The sequence below is a fragment of the Strix uralensis genome, chromosome Z, assembly GCF_047716275.1.
Source record: "Strix uralensis isolate ZFMK-TIS-50842 chromosome Z, bStrUra1, whole genome shotgun sequence".
NCBI lineage: Eukaryota > Metazoa > Chordata > Aves > Strigiformes > Strigidae > Strix > Strix uralensis.
The window spans coordinates 27,106,851-27,121,459 of record NC_134012.1 but is presented as its reverse complement, the minus strand read 5'-3'; the positions used below and the strand labels follow the sequence as shown (position 1 = coordinate 27,121,459).

Here is a 14,609-nt window from a genome sequence, read left to right as displayed (position 1 = left end):
ACATTGTATTTTAAGAGTTACAATATAAATACAAGCTCAGAACCCTAGTAAAATACACCTTCAGTTTTCAGTCCTTTCCATGTAATCAGCACTGCATCTCCCAGGTCAATTACTGACATTTGTACATTCTAATATTTCATTTTAGGAGGAAGTACGTGTATTTCAAATAAAGCAAGTTTATATATGTCACAATAATCAAGAACACGTCTGAGATACAATACCACAGAAGTAGAAAGCACACTAGTGAAACAAGCTCCCTTACAGAACCAGTATTTTCCATTACCTGTTTTAACCCAACAGTAAGGGCAATGTTGCCAGCCATTAGTGATGGTATTTCAGTTTGCTGATCAGCAAAAGGCAGAAGCAGTCGGCTCATTCTTTCCCTGAAAAGGAAACTCTTGTATTACTCAGGACTTTAAAAGACATTCCAATGTTATACTAAACCACACTTCTATCTTACTCACGTGCAACTTTTGTTAATATTATATACAGCTGATTGAGGTTTCAGTGAACCTGAGTAAACACGAATGAAAACTAGTGGTCCACGACATTTATCATGGAGAACTTTAAATGCTAGGGCACACAGGTCGTCCTCGTACCATTGTCTGCAAAATAAAAAGTACAACAAAAAACATACTTGCAGAATTAATCCACTCAAACTCACATTTACCTAAATTTCCACTCACTTAAGAAGCTATGTTTCTTATTGTAATATTAAGAGGCAGATTTTAAAAAAATCTTAATTTATACCAAAAAATATTAAGCTCAGCAGTTCCAGCTCCAGTAGGATACATAAGATGTCATGTGTCTCAGCCAATACTAAAGATGATCCCTAGACCCTGATTTTGTAAAATGTCAGTATCATCAGATTAAAAATAGACTTTAGAAGTCTAAAGTGCAAGTTTGACAACTGGAGATAGATGTATATAATTCCGGTTGCACTGACCAAAGCAGGTTCAGTACTCAAGTGTATTTTTATGTCCTCACATTTTTTACCGTTATTTAATACCTAAAACCAGTAAACATTTTAAAAGATATGAATGCTCCTTTCATGGCTTCCTACTTATTTTTCCTTCTTCGCCTTGTACTTACAGAAACTCATATGAACGCTCATTAGGTGCAGGCAAGTACATAGTAATAGCATCCAGTAATGGCTGCACTCCTTTGTTCTTCAGTGCACTCCCACAAAGTACAGGTACTGCCTTCTGAGCTAGCGTGACTCTGCGGATAGCAGACTGTAACTGCAAAAAAAGAATTATTTTCTGTTAACATGTGAACCACTATTTAGCCTTAAATTATATTCCAGCTATTAGATATTGCTGACAAATCCCCAGAAGTTAAAAAGTACACTTGCAAATATAACATCACTCATAAACTCCTTTCACTGCTTTTAATGAGCTCCAAACCATAAACCCTAAAACTGCTAAAACACAAGACACTGCTTTTCAGATTTCTAAACATTTCATGCACATCTGCAGCTGTTCTTGTTCTTTTTCTAACAGTCCTTTTAATTCAGAATGTTGTACCTCACCACTTGCAACATGCAGTGTCTGAAGATCCAACCAATTCATAGTGGTTGAAATGCTAATTTTGTTAGTAAGAATCCGCAGCTCGGACACAAACTGCTCTGACTCTACCTGGAAATTCCATTCACCTTTCTCTAAATGCTTTCACAGCAGCCTAATGAAAAAAAGGCTTTTTTTTTAAAAAAAAGCCTTCCTGAACAGAGGTACCCTACTTTTAAAGTTGTGCCCAGCATGTCTGAGGATCATAGTGCATGATCACATAAAATTCATACTAAGCTTGAATATACTTTGTCCTAAATTCACAGTACTATAAATTCACTACAAAAGCTGGTGTGATTTTTTTGTTGATAAAAATGCATATCCTCAAAATCCTAATCTGCATGTGCCAACCAAGCCCTTCAGAATAACAGCTAGTAAAAACTTTGTAAATAATGAAATGTAAAAATTACCTTGGCAGCTGGTATTAAGTCGAAGTTTTCACTATATTCTCCTAGAACCAGTTCAGCAAATTCATCATCCAGATCTGCAAGCTTCAACAGAGTAGTTTTTTATTATTTGGCATACAGCAGTTTCACAGATAAGTCACAAATCTTAGTTATTTAGGAAATATAGCTAAACAGAGCAGGAACAAAGCCTTTAAAGACATCAGAGACCATAAACTCAAGCCACAGAAAATTATGGAAATGAAGGTTTCAAGAAAGGATGGGGTGGGGGGGGAAAATCAGCTCAAAGCTGCTATCAGGCAAAACATCAGTGGGAGAGAGAAGGCTTGTACTTCTCCCTGAAACTGAAAAAGCCTGCAGCCATACAGTGACAGCCATGAAGGGTATAACTGAATAAATTTCAGATCTGCAAACAAGGCGAAGTCTGAGGTAAGCAGCAAGTAACCTTCACAAGCCAACAGATGTACAGCTGGAAAAAACAGACAAGACTTCAGGGTATTTTGACCTTCTTCATGGCAAAGGCTTGTAGGTCCAAGAGCTCATCTGTGTTTTTGAACTGTACCACTTAGCTTGACAAATAAATTAACTACTCTTTAAACCTCATCTCACATACGTCCTTGCGCTGTCATAGACTCGGGACACCCTAAGTGCAGGAAGACACTTTGTCCCCTGCAGTAGCTACAACAGCAATTGACCAAATACTGAAATTAATGACTGATAGCAATTAGAAGTCTAACTAAGCTAATAGTTAAAACATAAGAGATAAAGGAAAGCATTCATTTAATTAAGTGAAAGCAAAGTGTGAAAGATGGCTGCTATTCGAACTACTATATTTTAGTGTTTCTGATAAGGAGTATTAATTGGATAGAAAGCATACCAAAAAATACTTTACTAACACAAGGTTATCTCAATTATCACACTACTGGTCCACCCTTTCCTGCTCCAGGAAGGGCCCAGAAACCAAAGGAAAAAAAACCCAACACTGTTCTTACAAAGCTTTCTATCCAACAATACATTTCTTAAGATAAGCTGAGTAATAACATCCCCATTTAAAACCTGGAAATTTTGAAAATCGGGTTGTGTATGTGTTTTACTGAACTCAGAGCAGTAGAAAATGGATGTCTCTGATTCTAATGTTTCAAAGGAAACCAAAAACCTAGCATCATCTGTTTATGAATTTACACAATGTTATTCAAAGTTGTATGGAGGGCAGTCCTTCCAGCAAAATGGATAGATACCCGAGATAAACATAGTTGTTAGCCTCCCATATTTCTGCTTACAAAAGTATGCATTCAGATGTCATCACTACTACACTTTTACATTGTATAAAAGCAAAACGAATGTAAAAACACCCCACTTTTTACTGGAAGAGAAAACTTGCTTAGTCTCTCTCAAGTAAAACCAACTCTTCTAATATAATTATATAAATTACACAAAATAACATGGGACCTTAAAATGCCAGCTGAATGAAGAAAAACACTCTGGACAAACTATTTCAAATGTTCTGCACTGCTCAACAGGCAAATTATTCTTTTACTTCCATTAATTCTTCCATTCTTAACCCCCTCTAAACTCTCTGCTGTACAAAACCTGGTATCAAGTAGATCAAGTTTCTATTATCTTTCTTAGCTTCAGAGTATGACAATTTATGTTAAAGAAAAATTTATACAGTTTTTTTCTCATCTCTCCCATGGACTTTTTGGATGGATCTGGAACAAGATTTACCAGTGGGATTCAGCTCCCTCTAACACAGTATTTAGTGCCAGTTGACCAGCCTGCAACATCCCATCCAGCTTCTAGCTGCCACTCAAGAAGGGTATGGATATCCTGTAAGTATGGGTCACATCTGTCAGGCCTCGTGTGAATGTCCCAAGTATCTTTTGGCATCTAAGACAGTACAAGATGCTATGTTAGCTAACTGAATGCTAAACCTAGTGTCTGCTTTCTTCGGTTCCTTCTGTATAAAGCAGAGAGTATTTTCCATTTTACACACGTATTGTACAGCCAGGGAGTCCAGCTCTCTAAGTTCAGCATGTTCTGCCACCATGTATTAACATTTCCAATGTGCATGAAGTGTCTTTCATAGATGGAAAGAAAGTGAAGAAAACTTGACATTAGTTCGATAAGGACTAATGCAGAATCTTGCATCTGGTTCAGAACAAATCCACATTCTGGTGCAGTGGGGATCAACTAGCTAAGAAGCAGCTCTGCAGAAGTCATCCAGAGGGTGCTGCTGGACAAGTAAGCATGAGTCAGCAGTGTCCCCTTCCAGTGACAAAGGTTAACTGCAACCAGGCTGCATCAGCAAGAGCATAGCCAGTGGATCAGGGCAGCCAGTTAGTAGCCTCTACCCTGCACTTTTGAAACGGCATCTAAAACACTGTCTACTTTTAAGTTCCCCAGCAAAAAAGAGACTGACAAACTGTGGGAAGTCCAGTGGAAAACCACTAAGGTGGTTGGAGTGCAGCTGGAGGCCCAGAGAGATGGGTTTGTCTAACTTGGAGAGGCTACGGGAGGATGCAAATGCTGTCTCTTACTACTTGAAATGGTGGTGGCAGGCCTGCTTCAGGGAAAAGAGAACCAGATTCTTCTCAGAAGTACACAAGGAAAGGACAAGCAGCACCGTCGTAGATTGCAACATGGTAAATTCCCATTAGGCAAAAAGAAATCATGTTTCACTACAAGGATGATCAAGCACTGGGACAGGCTGCCTAGACAGATTGTACTCTCCATCCTTAGAGACTTGAAAACTCAACAAGGCCTGAGCGACCTGATCTAATGCTGAACTTAGCCCTGCTTTGAGCAGTCACCACAGCAGACACTTCCAGAGGTCCCTTTCAGCCTATTTTTTTCTACTGTTCTAAATGACAGTTTTAAGTATATTATGTATTTACTTTAGAACTTTACTTGTTCTATTAATGTATTTCTGGCATCCTGGACTTCTTGGAACAGGTTGGGATCATCAGCCTCCAGCAGCAGCTTTTGCTCAAAATTTTTTCCATCATCCAAATCAGAAGTAGCTTTCCAAATTATTTGTTCCTTAGTCACAACATCAACCAGTCCTCTGAAGGTCCTGGCTTCCCCAATGGGCACCTGCAAATAGAGTGGAGATTTTAGACAGCTGCAAAAAATTAGAGAAGCAGTTCCATTCAAAAGAAAGCAAATAAACATTTAATTTCTAAGCTTACCTGTAAAAGCAAAGGTTTTGTCTTCAACTTCAGTTCGATACTTTCAACAGCATATGTAAAACTATGTAAAAAAAACAGATACTAAGTTACACAAAACTTAATGACATAGTAAAACAGGTTTACCATTCCTTATTTACAGCAAAAATTACTCCTACAATTATACAAAAATATGCATCTGCATAATCAAAGATGTATATATTATGTAAGTATTAACGTAATTGGCTTGCTCTATGCTTAACAGAAAAACTTGAACTTGGATACATTCTTACGAGGTTTTTAGCAACAATTAAAATAACTGTCTAAATACCTTGCCCTGTTTTTGTCCATCTTGTTCAAAAAGCAAATTCGTGGTATCTGATGTTTGTCTGCTTGTCTCCACACTGTCAGAGTTTGGGCCTAAAGCAAAAGACAAAATAGAAACATCAGTGCCTATAGCTGAATTATACACTCCCCAATACTGCTGAGGAACCTAGTTCAGAGTACAGGAGGGAACTGTGCTGAATGTGTTGTGACAATCCTGTATCTAGCAGCACAGATGAAATCCCCAAGCAGCTTTGCTCATCTCTTCTCTCAGCTGACATCATTCCCCATACTTCACTACAGGCACAAAGCCATGTGGGCAAGGGAACATGGAGCGAAACTAAGCATTACAGGGGATACATACGGGAAAAACTCAGCAGAGACTCAAGATTTCGTTGCCAAGATACTTAAGCACACACAGGCAAGCATTTCTATGGCTGCACATACAACACCAAAAACTACTGTGGTTTTGCTAGTAATTTGTGTACTGCTGAGTCATTTATGATACACATTTTTATTTGAAAGTTAAAACAAGTATCTATGAAAATCAGTTCAGATTCAGAAATAAGTCTCTGTCACAGATTGTTCGTAAACAAGAAACTGTTCATAAAGAGGATGTCTCAAACACCTTGAGTTGGATGCCCTATGGGGGAGAAGCAGAGCAAGCTCTGCGGAGGAGGGGCGGTGGGCTGTTTCTCTCCCCCTCCCTCCTGGGGTTGCCCAGAGACAGAACTCGCCTCACTGCGCAGGTACAAGCCAGAGAAAATGAGACCCTTCTGGAACAACCTACTGCGGATGCGTAAGAAAGGCTATATAAAGGCAACACCCCACGTGTGTCTTTGTCGACCCACCACCTACAGACCAAGCTGGCTACTCTGAGACAACGCAGGATCCAAGGGTGGTGATTCCCCTTTTCCTATCCCCTCCTCCTCTCTTTCCTCTTTCTGCTCGCTCTCCTTCTTACATATATTCATGTGTATCAGTTTTGTAGGAATTGAATTGCGATTGGTTGATCACTGACGGGTTATTAGGAAAACAGTCTCATCCTGGAGGGTTACCAGTTGATTGTTGCCAAATTGTCTCCATTCACTCTCTGAAGTGGTCAGTTAATAAAGTCACCAGTACAATTGTTCCTCGGAGTCACTGTGGTGATTCGGCTCACCCTGCTGCTCTAACAAGTGGAGACTGGCTCTTCCACCCAGCAGGCAGGCTCTCGGGGAATTCAAAAGATTACCCCCCCTTGTAACCCACCATGTGGGACGAGACAGTCTCTTACCAATACATCGAAATCATGCAAGAATTTCCTACCTGGTTTTAGAAAAAAATAACCACAAGCAGATCTAATTGTTTTGTTGTTGGGGGTGGGGGCTGTTACTCAGTTTAGGTTCATATATGACGGTACCTAAATGCTTTCCAATAGCAAGTTAAATAATGTGATTCACACTGATCAAGATTCTCTCATCTCCGATCTATAAAAAAGGTATGTCCCATGGAACACAGCGATTTCACAACATGTAACATTTCTACAGGATTGAACTACTCAAATATTTTATGCTATCAAGTCAAATTCCAGCCTGTCTCTATCTTTTCTGCACTATGCTGTATAGGCTGTTGGGGGGGGAAGAAATTCTGGCTGAAAATTACTTTTCTATGTGAAATCTGAAAATGAGACATGAACAGATATTAATTTCTTTCCACTGGTGGAGCTAGCCAGAACACTCGCCTCAATCAACATTTGTAAAGGACAGCAACAAAACAACAAAAAAACCCCAGACTTCAATGGGAATCCCACTTACTTGCCTCATTACCATGGAAATTCCTGTACACTACAGTACTTGAAATTAAATGCTCCTGAAGCTGAATTTTGATCAAAGCATCAAAAGAGCAACATCTCTGTATTATTATTAATTTAGTCTGATTAAAGTCATCAGACAAAAAAAAAGTCTACCAGTTATTTTTACCTCAACGCCAGCTGAAGCGTCAAACACTGCTATTGCTCCATCCAGGACTCTCAAACAACGCTCAACTTCCACTGTAAAGTCCACATGACCTACAAAACAATCTTCCCTTTATACCATCATAATTCAAGCAGGCAATATCAACAGGTCAATTTTTTTTTTTTTTAAAACCATGTCAAAACAACCCTGTCTTCACTTGCAGAGAAATACACCCATCAGTCCTTGAAACACACAAGACTGTTACATTGCAGTCCCAGAACTGAGAGCAATTTAGTGTGGAAATGTGTAAGCTCACTTTAAACAAGATAGACTAGGCAGCAACAAACAATAATTAGTCAAAGCTGAACAGAGCTTAGTATAGGCCTTTATACTGCTGCAATTCAACCAGTTTTAAATATTGTATCACATTTAAAACTAAGGCCTACATTCTATGACACCCCACCTCATCTACTCTCCCCTAATAATGCAAGTACCACTAAAGTGTTGTACCTGGGGTGTCAATCAGATTGATCCTGTAGTCCTTCCAGTCAAACGTAACAGCAGCAGACTGAATGGTAATACCACGTTCTCGCTCTTGTACCATAAAATCTGTTACCGTGTCCCCATCATCAACATCTGTAAACAGGAAGCAGGATTATAGTTCGGTAGGTAAATAATTCAAAAGCTGAACTTGGAATACAGATGCTGAGAGATATTTAGAAATACTGTCCCTTTTATATATGTATAAGCTATGAAAACTACGCTTTTTTCAGAAAATGATAACATCAGCTCATTTACTCAGGCTCCCTTTCCAGGAAACAAATGCTCTGTAAGTCAAAGACAAGCAACTCCAACAACCTTTTCATTGTTCTTAATCCTAGTAACACCATGAGAAACTTAAAAACTAAAGCAAAGTCCAAAATCATAAACAAACTACAGTTTTTTTTAAAAAAATGACTGCGCTCATTGTATGGAATGTGACAGACATTTTAAAATTTAGTAATTAAAAGGCAATGAAGTTAAAACTAAACTTAACAAAACACAACAAAAACCAAACTAAACAAGTAAGAAGTTGGGTTTTGCTTGTGATTTTTTTGGGTATTTTTTTAATAAAAGGAGAAGCAGTTCCAAATTTTTAAACAAGCAGGCCACCAAGTTCAACCACTCCACAAGCCTAACATCTTTTACCATTCTCATACACAGTAGAGAACAGGAAATTAAATTTAAAAGGTAGCACAAATGGAAGCTGCTGTGACCCTTTCAATCTTGAAAAATTCTGTGAGAGTTGGTGAAGCAAGGAATTCTTCCTGTGCTATGGCTTTCAAAAGAAACGGTTAATTTTTGTTAGTCTGGTTTCTTTACAGGTCAAAAGAGAACTGAAGAAACAGCTTTACCAGAACAGCCAATGAGCAACAAGTAAAACAAGGAGAACCTCTGATTAACTGTTAAACAAATCAACACACTAAAACAAAAATATTCTTTTTGTCTCAAAAAGTACAACTGCCTTAGAATGTAATGGAATGTGCATTAAAATTTCATTATATTGCAGCACAACTTTGGAACAACTGGCTTCTAGGTTAAGTATTCCACCATCAACCTCTAACTGCACTGCATGTTACTGTACACTATTAAATCTCTCAAATTTACTGAAATACAAAAAACATTTCTAACCTCCAAGTGTTCTTATGTATCCAGAATAATACAGCATTCTCTCAGTTGTTGTAGTTTTCCCTGCATCAATGTGGGCCATAATGCCAATGTTTCGGATTCTGCGTAAAGCAAAAACATTGCTTTTACTGTGGTAATGTTTTAGTTCAGTGACATTGTTATTTGTATAAACAATTAATATTCACTGAGAATAGCATACCAGATGAGTAATATTTTTCCTCTGTTGTATATCTGATATAGTATGCAGTCTGATACTGAAGTACATTAGTACTGAAATGGTGGATTTTCTTCAGATCAGTAATACTCAGGAGTTTTGGAACAGGCTTCCATGCTTCACTTCAGGGGAAGGCCACTTCTTGGCCTCATTCTCACCCATCTGCCACCCCACAGACAGAAGCAGCCCCTCCATTCTCTTGTCCATCCCAATCCCTAACCCCTGGTGCCTGAACCAAGCATATATACCCTTTACACCCCAAATACAGCTTCCAAGTTCCCATGAAGTCATCCTTGATTCTGTTCAGTCAAATCTTCCTTTCTGAGGTGCCTCACCAACAGCTTCCAAAACTGCTTCACTAGCTCTGCGCATCACAGGCTTGCGATCAGCCCCCATATATCACACCAGCTGAATTCATGCTTGAAACAGAAGTGGACTTCCAAATCAACTTCACCAACAAGCCATTCCTTTGGCAGCTCAGCCCCTAATTACCTTGCCCTTGTTACTAAGGCCTTTATCTAACATGGCTGAGTGCTCCCATGAACACAAAGTATACAGCCCTGCCCACAGTGGTGGTCTAGTTGCCAAGACATCCCTTCCCCCTCGTTCAGCTCCCAGCAATGACCATGAATTTGGAGTTCCCCTAAGAGCCCGTTTTGTATCTGATGATGCAAACAAGAGACAGTCCAAGAACCTCTCTGACACCAATAACTGTTCTATATTGAAAATTCAGGAAGGTAAAAGCAGTAAAGTACTAACTTTAATTCAGAACATGCACATGAACTATGCACGTGATGGGCATACCAACAACCCATGACTTTTTAATCACACCAATTGCTCTCACTGCCAGTTACACCCAAAAAATAAGCTAGCATGACATACCTGGATATATGAGGATTAATGACAGAACGCAGAGACTTAACATCTCCTGGAGACAAACAAAACAAATCAAACCAACAATTTGTAAGACTGATCCCAATGTAGAAATGATAGATTTTAACAAAATTAAATATATTTAAGAACACTCCTAAAAAACTTAAAAAAAAATTCAGAAGGACTCATGACAATCCATAATCTCTAGCACCTCAAATTTCTAAAGATACCTACTTAATTTTCAATAAATATCTCTCTCTCGTAGAAAAAAAGATAAACTCTTCGAAACAGCTGTAATTTAGAAACAATAGGAAAAAGCGAACACAGAAAAGTATCATCAGCACAGTAAAATCTTACTCTGCAGAAGCAATAACAGAACATGCCACAGTTCAAGACAACTGTGACAACTGTTCAACAACAATCATGTGAACTGGCTATTATGATACCAAATTTCAAAAGTAATTTCACTTTTAAACACTGAAACTAGACAGCATAATTCTCAGGGTGAAAATGCAAACTGACCTAGGTTAAGAAAACATGGGACAGAGGAGTTTTAAATGTGTATTTCTAGAAAGATATTTCCTCTCTCACATCCTATTTAGTTGAAAATAAGCTGCCAAGCTAAATTTTCATGAAACTAATCCATAATTTGCTTACTCAAGCCATTTAAATTGTGTTTCAGGAACTCACTTTTCTAGCACTTTATCTTTGACAGGCCAAACAGAATTCAACAATATTTAAACTAACTTTCCTTCACCATCTACAGATCATCCCTCTTACCAGAGAGACATTAAAGAGGCATATTACAGGTTAATGTCTCCACGAGGAGAAAGACTGATCTTAGGAGAAACAAGGCAGCAGGCTGGAAACTCACCAACACCCCACCCCACCCCAATAAGAACTCCAAGTAACACTGCCTTTTTCCCTTCAGTTTCTTAAAATAACCCACAAAATAACACATCACTATGTTTGAGATTTCTTGCTCATCTATGTCACGGTATCTTTTTGTGTATGGAAAGAAGTTTTGCATCCATGTGACACACTGAGGTATTTAGCACAGCAAAACCAGGGATAAATACAGTAGACAGCAAGAACATTGCACAGATGTTAAGTGTTGGAAGTGTGGGAAAAGCAAAACAAAAAAATCTGTAAAACACACATTTCCTTGACACAGGGTGCCCAGAGCAAGCACTGGACGGGATGGAGGTCCAGTGATTTGTGTTTGTAGTGGCGCCAAGGAGGAATGCAAAGCGAGGTGAAGGCCGCGTGGTCCCATACTTTCACTTATGTCAAGAGATGGTTTTTGCAGTAGCCTGTTGACCTTGTCTCTCATCCTCCCTCTTTTCCCACAAAAAACAGCGCACCCCTCGCACCAAGGAATGTGCTGTGTTGTTACTCAAAAGATAATGGCTTGACTACAGTCCCACCCACTCACACATACACACTACTACCCCGTGTTTGTATCTAACTCGGAGGGACGATAATCCGACACCAAATCGGAGGGACAGATCGACGGGTTTGTGCTCCTCGCCCCCACCCAGAAGGGACACCTTTTGGTAAGATTCAAGCCGTCGGCTACACCGAGTGATTACCCAGGAATTAAGTGTGTGTGATTGCAATCGTTTTTCTTTTTGTGTAGTGCTATATAGCCAACCTGAAGTTTGTGCATTTATCGCAGGCAAGTTCAAAGAATCTGTAGATGTTGCATAAAAATAAACCATACTATTCGTGCATCTGATGTCAGACCTATAGTGACGGTCAATAAATCGTACTAGTCGTGAACCTGACTACTTCTCTTGAATGCAACTGGACCTACAGCATAGGGGCTGTTTGTGTATCTGGTGTCAGGCCTACGGTTATGGCCCCAGTTGGCATACCTATTAAAGAGACAAATCCAGCCACCCCTAGACCCTCTAATCTCTGAGAACTGGCTAGAATGCAAGGGGATTCATCTCTTACCAATTAATTCCCCCCTTAAATGCAACAATAGGCAACGACACAGAAACAGTAATAAGCATCAGAGACTGTGTTGCATTAGCAGCTGAGCAGGTGTTCTTAGATACGTAACTGCAGGTTAAAGACTTTTGCTAGGATATACAGTGCTGAATCCATTAACATTTTTTTTTAAAAAAAGAGAAGTTGGTGATCCCCCAGTTACCAATATTTTCTTGCTGTCTCCATCCTGATGTAGAAAAGCAGCCCTGACTCCCAACGCAATTATATCAATCATTTTTCATTCAATCTCAGTGTAGCTACTCAATAACCAGCAAAAGTTCCTTTTAATTGAAATTTTGTTTTCCAAGTATCTTATTCTTTTTACTCTCTTTTATCCTGAATCTGCAAAGAAAATACACTAATGATAACTTTAAAATTCTATTTAATCAGATTCCTGCCTTTCTCCCCTTGTCCAACATGCTGGCTACCATCAGTTACTTGATAACCAATTAATACTCCAGGCAACTGGACAGGGGTTCCAGCACATTTCACAACTGATCTCTCTACTTATATACCTGTAATTTTTCTTTTTCTTATTTTCTAAAGGCTCTATACCATACATGTACTGAGAAAAGAGCAGCAATACAAAACACTTATTTTCAGTCCCTGAACCTTTTAACTGCTCTGTTCGTTCATCATTCACAAAATTCTATAAGTAATGACAAAAAATAAAACACAATTTAGAAAGTATTCTTACTCATTTTTAGAGTAATTCTTATATTAAGAAAATAATTTAAACTTATCACAGAATTGTCTAGGTTGGAAAAGACCTTGAAGATCATCCAGTCCAACCATCATACCTTGTGGAGAACTGTAGCTTCTTACACTGCAGTTTTGCTGTGTCACACTTATGACTCTCATTTTTGTCTTCCTGAAATACACACGCTTAAAAGGAAAAAAAAAAACATACAGAATATTTATAATTACAAATTATTATTTTTATATATATACAATGATTATATTTATACAGCTACATTTTTGCCAGTTGTAGAAAACTAAACTGAAAAAAATACCTACAGGAACTGATAATGTTGTTAGATATTTATATAAGCTCAAAACACCAGCTATTTGGAAGAAGCATGAAGATAATAGCACTGAGGTTTAAACAAAGTCCATTCCAAATATTATTTGGGAAGTCCAGTAAAAATCCATGATAGCATTAAAACATGTTGTCAGTATCCATGGTATTTTAAATACATCTAATTATTTGTGTAAATAATATAAATTTAACAATGACAAATGTTAGGTAATCAAAATCACAGATAACTAAACGTTTACAGAAAAATTACAAATTGAACTTCCACATTCATGTGAAGTCCAACTCCAACGTGAAATTATGTGTTCTGTTTGGATATCAATTGTTAAAGGAAAGAAGAAAAAAGTTTACTCAAAGTGACTCAAGTATTTATTTTGCTTATAAACTAAGTATCAAAATGTGGGAAAAAGCCTACCTCATTGCACAAACTTGATGACTTCAATGCGTTCACCAAAATTGGTCTCCTAATTCTCAACATTCCAGCTCCTGTCTCTATCCCTGTCAAGATAAGCAAACATTGTACAAAACGTTTATGAGGAGAGACAGGTAGGTAACTATATCACTTCCACAGAAATCAATCATGAAACTTAACTGGTTTTCAAGTTAGATGAGGCTAGTATTTTTCAGGTTACTGCTTTGTAGGCTAAATCGGTGTCAGATCTGTAACAATAGTGTTATTAAACCTTAAAAATGCAGCATAAATGCATGCCCACAAACACTAATGTATTTGTCAAAGAAATCTGCAAACAGTGAAGGAGAAAAATTAGCATCACAGTTTACACTCACGTTCAGATAATCTCTAGAGTACCAATTACTAACCAGCAAAGCATAAATAGCTCTGCTGATCCAGAAGGAGCAAGGGGGACAGGGAAAAGTACGTATTTTGAACAGAAATAACAAAAAATATTAAATAATATGAGCTTTTAAGCATCGCCAAAAGCACTTCGACACAAAGCCCAAGAGCAAAAGCTTCAAACGCATTCTTAGCCGGCTGCTGCTTATTTAAGGAGACACCAATACCCAGCTCCGCTGGTTTTATGCTTCGTGTAGAGGTTCACAATAAATCAAAAGAGTTTGTATGCAGGCTCACTTCCAGCCCCCCATGAGCCACGCGCCCGTTTCGCAGAGCCGCCGCTGCACTCTGCTGACCAGGACAGCAGGACTGGAGCGGTGCCCTCACGCTGCCCGTTACAAGCCACCGAGCCCCATCCCGCCAGCGGCCTAGGCCTTGGTGGCCGCTCCCCGGTAGCGCTCCGCAAACCGTCGCTGCCCTCCCTGCCGTGTCACGAACCGCTGGCACGTCACTCCTCCAGCCCCCACGTTATCTTCTGCCCCCGGAGGAAGAGCTCTAACAAGGCCAAGTCTGGGCTTGCGACGCTGCCCGGCCCTCGCCCCGGCCGGCGCGGCCGCCAAACACCCGGAAGGCGCG

General features: G+C 39.0%; 1 protein-coding gene across 9 annotated transcripts in view; it reads right to left on the bottom strand.

Annotated features, from left to right (window-relative positions):
- Positions 1–14,609, bottom strand: part of GFM2 (GTP dependent ribosome recycling factor mitochondrial 2) — a 22,138-nt gene extending 7,529 nt beyond the window's left edge. For 2 of the 9 annotated variants that reach the window (XR_012627207.1, XM_074857008.1), the window contains exons 1-15: positions 14,201–14,609; positions 13,773–13,840; positions 13,596–13,678; positions 12,945–13,029; positions 10,159–10,204; positions 9,066–9,163; positions 7,905–8,030; positions 7,419–7,507; positions 5,465–5,553; positions 5,158–5,218; positions 4,877–5,062; positions 1,976–2,056; positions 1,093–1,241; positions 465–605; positions 284–383 (exon numbers count right to left, since the gene is read on the bottom strand). Coding sequence is in view for 8 of the 9 variants with exons in the window: in XM_074857008.1 (XP_074713109.1) it covers positions 284–383; positions 465–605; positions 1,093–1,241; positions 1,976–2,056; positions 4,877–5,062; positions 5,158–5,218; positions 5,465–5,553; positions 7,419–7,507; positions 7,905–8,030; positions 9,066–9,163; positions 10,159–10,204; positions 12,945–13,029; positions 13,596–13,658 (1,314 nt within the window). In the remaining variant the exon portion in view is untranslated. Of the gene's footprint in view, positions 1–283; positions 384–464; positions 606–1,092; positions 1,242–1,975; positions 2,057–4,876; positions 5,063–5,157; positions 5,219–5,464; positions 5,554–7,418; positions 7,508–7,904; positions 8,031–9,065; positions 9,164–10,158; positions 10,205–12,944; positions 13,030–13,595; positions 13,679–13,772; positions 13,841–14,200 lie in introns of those variants that run through there. The other 7 variants (XM_074857010.1, XM_074857011.1, XM_074857009.1 and 4 more) reach the window with 7 other exon arrangements.